Genomic DNA, 5,321 nt, shown 5'->3' with positions numbered 1-5,321 from the left:
TGGGCGGGCAGCGGCGGCAGACCGCGCAGCTAGCCTGGAAGCCACAGCCGGCAGTGGGGGCCGAGCAGGAGATATGCGGCAAGTGCAGAAGGGCGGACCCGGGATGCCCCGGGGCTTCGAGCGGGGAGCCGCCTGCTGAATGCCCTTCTGCTGCCCTCCGTTCCCGCGGCTCCCCTAGGAGCCCAGCCCCGCCCAACTCTTACCTGGGCTCATCGCCGCGGCTCATCTCTCTCGCAACAGCCGCCGCACGCGTCCGCTCCGCCGCCCCGCGCAGGGCACCCATCCGGGTAACCGGGTGGCCGGGGCGCCGGCCCCACCCCCACCCTCGGCGGCGCGCGCTCGGCTGGGGTCCCTGGTGGGGTCCCGGTGGGTCCCTCGTCACTCCGGACGCTTCCCGGAGAGCTTCCCTGGGAACCTGGCCCGGGACAGCCCACCTGGGCCCCTCCCCGCACACACGCGGCTATCCAGGACGGGCTTGCTCACACTCGGACTTGCGGCAGTACCCGCTGGACCAAAGCAGTGCGGAGAAAGGGACCGCTCGGGGACGGACACACACCTGAGAGCTTCCCCTTTGTCTTTCCGCATCTCCACTTCATCGCTGGTTTTATTCTTAGTCCTCTCGTTTCAGCGCATCCCTCAGAGGAGTTTCAGCATTTGGGGATTTGAATGGCCCATGACCAATATTGTGAAAGGACTTTTGTTTGCTGCAATGAAAAGGAGACTCCTATTTCCCAATAATTAACATAACCTAAACATGTATTAAAATATGCTCATTAAAGCTGTCAGAAGCGACAGCGGTCTTCATGTTAATTTTTACGAACCTGGTGAATCACGTGCAGGATTGATGTTGCATTCACGGGAAACCCGACCTCCTTTAACCAAGGACTGGGTGCGCCCCCAGCTAATCCTCCTGCCCATCAGAGAATGGTGCTCTTTAAAGTTTTAAACGATTATATATTATTTATTTTGTAGTAAACCATTACACATAGAAAATTAAAATTCAAAATCACAATCACCAGGATATCATAATTTGCTATATAATAACATATAATAAAGGATAAGTAATACATGGCTTGCTTTCATTGAAATGAAACTTCTTATAATAGTTTCAATGCTTACTTCCTCTAATTTCTTGTTTCCTATAGAAATGGGCTGCAGTGCGCATGCCTGTAATCCCAGCTACTCAGGAGGCTGAGGCAGATGAATCGCTTGAACCCGGGAGTCAGAGGTCGCAGTGAGCTGAGATCGTGCCACTGCGCTCCAGCCTGGGTGACAGAGTGAGACTCCGTCTCAAAAAAAACAAAAAAACAAAACCAAACTAACAAACAAACAAAGAAATGGGCTCTAGATCCGGCGCTGTGGCCCACACCTGTAATCCCAGCACCTGGAGAGGCCAAGGTGGGTGGATCACCTGAGGTCAGGAGTCCGAGACCAGCCTGGCCAACATGGTGAAATCTCGTGTCTACTGAAAATACAAAAATCAGTCAGGTATGGTGGAGTACATCTATAATCCCAGCTGCTTGAGAGGCTGAGGCGGGAGAATCTCTTGAACCCAGGAGGCGGAGGCTGCAGTGATTCGACATAGTGCAACTGCACTCCAGCCTGGGCCACAGAGTGACACTCTGTCTCAAAAAAAAAAAAAAAAAAAAGAAAGAAAAAACTGCCCTGAAAAAAATCTTTGACTTGTTTTGATTGTGAAGATCATTTGCTAAAGGATGGAATTAAAATCTGAAGTACCAATTTAAACAAAAGCTGTGAGTCACAATATTTCAAAGATCTTCAAACAGTAGCTCCTCCTAGGGAATCCTCTTCACCTGTTGACTAACAGCTGCAGATTTAACAATCGGGAGTAAAGTCAAGAGCCTTGCACAAAAACAAGCTAGTGAACCTATTCTTAGCAACTTATTACCAGACTAAAATACTTCTGGGTTTTTCAGTTTCATAAGACCTATTTTTAAACCTGATATCACAAGGCTATTATTAATCATAGATGAAATCTATACTAGCATGAAAAAAATGACCAGATTGCCCTTAGGGTGTAAGAAATTTGGGGCCAGGTGCGGTGGCTCATGCCTGTAATCCCAGCACTTTGGGAGGCCAAGGCAAGTGGATCACGAGGTCAGGAGATCGAGACCATCCTGGCTAACATGGTGAAACCCTGTCTCTACTAAAAATACAGAAAATTAGCCCGGCGTGGTGGCGGGTGTCTGTAGTCCCAGCTATCGGGAGGCTGAGGCAGGAGAATGGTGTGAACCTGGGAGCGGAGCTTGCAGTGAGCTGAGATGGCGCCACTGCACTCCAGCCTGGGCGACAGAGCGAGACTCCGTCTCAGAAAAAAAAAAAAAAGAAAGAAAAAGAGATTTTGGGCAGTTGTGTTTTGATCACAGAGAGGACCCATGTGCTGGTGACTTAGGATGTCTTGGGTGGGTAGTGGCCTAGCTTCCACAACTCAAAGGCTTTATCCAAATACAAACACCTCTCCCCGCAGCCTTCTTTAAATTGCCTTTAGTGTTAGTTTTAACCTGATTTCATCTGTATGAGAATGAACTCCATAAGCCAACAAGGTAAACTCCAGCTGTGGCTCTTAGGAAGTTAATTGCTGCTTTAAGAGGGTTTATTTAGTGTTATGATGGGTTACTGAGAGAGTGAAGTTTGTTTAACTATAACAAGTTTAATGTGCTACAGGGATAGACGTAGAGAAATATCAAAGTAGCTCGTGAAGGAGCAGGTGTTAGGGAAAGGGATATTTTTAGGATGGGGTAGAGTACTTGAGCATGTTTGTAGGCTGGGAATAAGAATCAGTGGCAAAGAGAGACTGGGTGCAAAAAAATAAGTTGGAAAGGGAACTTGAAGAATAGAGTAATAGAATGGGAATTGAGTAATAGACATGACTTGGACCAAGAGGAGGACAGAGGACTAACAGTCTCTTTGAATGTGTGAAGGTCTGACCATTTTGTAGAGATGACAGAGACAGAAGCAACGGGGAACACACTTTCTCTGTAACAAGGCCCTTAGGTCAGAACAGCGCTGTCTGTGAAGTTTACTACGGGTGAGTAGGTGTTATCACTTTGAGTCCATCAAAGGCAGTAGTCTCTGTAGCCTCTTCCAGACTGAGGAGTCTTTAATTCAACTTGTAGTACATGAGCCCCCTTTTTTCTTTTTCCTTTTTTATCTGACTTTAGAAGTTAGGAGAGCCCCCTTCTTTTTGATGCCAAACTGTTCTAGTTTTTAGACACTTAAGGAGCTGCACTGCCTCAGGCCACTTTGTTTTACATTAATAATAATAGCATGTTTCCCTTGCTATATAAAGATACCATTAATGTGTACTTCCAATGGAGCTAATTAATTTGCAATGATAAATGCATGCTGCTTGCTTGACTTCTGTTGTGAGCCACACATGAGTCAGAGGTGGCATTTATGACTATGGAACAGAAAGAAACTTCTAAATTGCACCAAGAATCTGGCCACATTGACAGCATGCCCTCACTAAATGGAATGGCCAGCCTAGCTGACACGGGTGAAGACAATGTCGATATCAGATCTTTGGGTATTTGCGTGTTAGAGGTCTCAGAGATCATCCTGTCCCCTCTCCTCGTTCTGCAGATGGCCGAGCTGTGCCTGCATTCCAAGTCCTTATCCAGAGCTGTCTCCATGACAACCTTCTTAGTGACAGTATTACTTAATATTTTTATTATTCTACACTGCTTTTGCTAGCACTTATGGAAGAAATGATTTTTATTCTAAAAGAGAACAAATATGGACTAAAAGTTATCAGTGCTAAAAATAAAACCATACAATAGAGAGGAGGAATTTTAATAATGTTTAAATTTTTATAGGTTTGAAGATTTCCAAACCATATTACTTATTACTAGTGAATATTAGTGAGTTTACGTGCTTTTTTCCTTCTACTTGTTTGGCCCTGTACAAAAATCCAACTCTCTGAAACTTTCCCTCATCTGTAAAATATTTATTTGGCAAAGTTGTTGTGAGGATTAGTAATAATGTGTCAGTAGCTGGAAATCTTACTCAGAATTGACTTTAATTGTTAGTCTTCTAAATCCTTCAAGAATTAAGAATTGCCTTGAAATTACCATTGGATATAACAGATAGAGTATTGTCAGTGAGTCTTTGGTGGAGCTGGGTTTCATGTGAGATCAGGCTTTTAAAACTGCCCTCCTCAGATGAAGAAAAGCTCCAGTGAGCTCCATGAACCTGATCAGTTTCAGTGTGAAATATCAGCTGTCTTGGGATTCGCAGGAATAGGAATCCAGTTCTGTGAACGTTGCAGCTTGATATAGTTGTGCTCATTTAATTGACCCTTGATTTTGGTACCAAAGAATAATTTGAAGAAAGAGGAACATCATTTTTGATCTGGAATTGAATAGTGAAAATTATATACAATAATAATTTCTTACAGGATTACTTACACTTTACTTAATAGGTGATGTGTTTGATATTTTTATATGAATTATCTTAATTCTTACAACAACTCTGTAAAGTAGGATTATCCTAATCTTATGGGGTTGATGAAACTGAGGTCTGGAGAGATTTCATGATTTCCCTGTTTCTTACAGCTGAAAGGTAGAGAGCTGGGATTCATGTCACCTCTGCCTGAGTCCAAAGCTCATTTTTGTAACCATTAGGCTCTAATACCTGAAGTAAGTTGTATTGAAATGGAATCCAAGAGATAATTTTGACAAAGCTTACTGAGAACTTTGTGGTTCCGTGAAAACCTTATGATTATCCTAAGTGAAAAGCAAAGAGCCTGGATTCCAAAACCAGATTATCTGGATTCAAATTCTGGCTCCATTTACTACAGGAGAAACTGAATAACTTCTGTGTCTCAGTTTCCTCATCTGTAAAATAGGAAGACAAAGAGTAGCTACCTCACAGGGCTGCTGTGAAGAGTGAATGAGTTCATGCATGTAAAGCATTTAGAACAGTGCTTGGTACATAGTAAGAGCTGTGTGTTTGCCATTGCTGTTATATCAGCAATGATCACACATTTCCAGAAAAGGGATTTATAAAACATCTAAATGAGGAAGAATATTTCTAACCATGTTGTTTCTTTTGACCCTAAACATTTCGTTCTTAGGAATGTATATACTTAACAGATTAGTGACAAATACATATTTATATTAGTGTTCTTTTTAGAAATAAGAGCTTTAATGAGATGTACTTCGCCCATTTAAAGTGTGATTCAGTGGTTCATAGTCTATTCACATATGCTGGAACAATCTTACAACAAAACAACTTGAGAATGTTTCGTCATCTCCCAAAAAAGCCCTGCACCCATTACCTATCACTCCCCATTTCACCCC

At 43.4% G+C, this 5,321-nt stretch overlaps 1 protein-coding gene across 3 annotated transcripts in view; it reads right to left on the bottom strand.

Annotated features, from left to right (window-relative positions):
- CCDC110 (coiled-coil domain containing 110) overlaps positions 1-281 on the bottom strand; it is a 32,481-nt gene extending 32,200 nt beyond the window's left edge. For all 3 annotated transcript variants that reach the window (XM_011959532.1, XM_011959533.1, XM_011959530.1), the window contains exon 1: positions 204-281. In XM_011959532.1, coding sequence (XP_011814922.1) covers positions 204-213 — 10 coding nt within the window. In that variant the 5' untranslated portion in view covers positions 214-281. The remainder of the gene's footprint in view (positions 1-203) is intronic.
- Positions 282-5,321: the final 5,040 nt, after the last annotated feature.

Source organism: Colobus angolensis, unplaced genomic scaffold, assembly GCF_000951035.1.
Source record: "Colobus angolensis palliatus isolate OR3802 unplaced genomic scaffold, Cang.pa_1.0 Scaffold5, whole genome shotgun sequence".
Taxonomy (NCBI): Eukaryota; Metazoa; Chordata; class Mammalia; order Primates; family Cercopithecidae; genus Colobus; species Colobus angolensis.
This window is presented reverse-complemented; position numbering and strand designations above follow the sequence as displayed.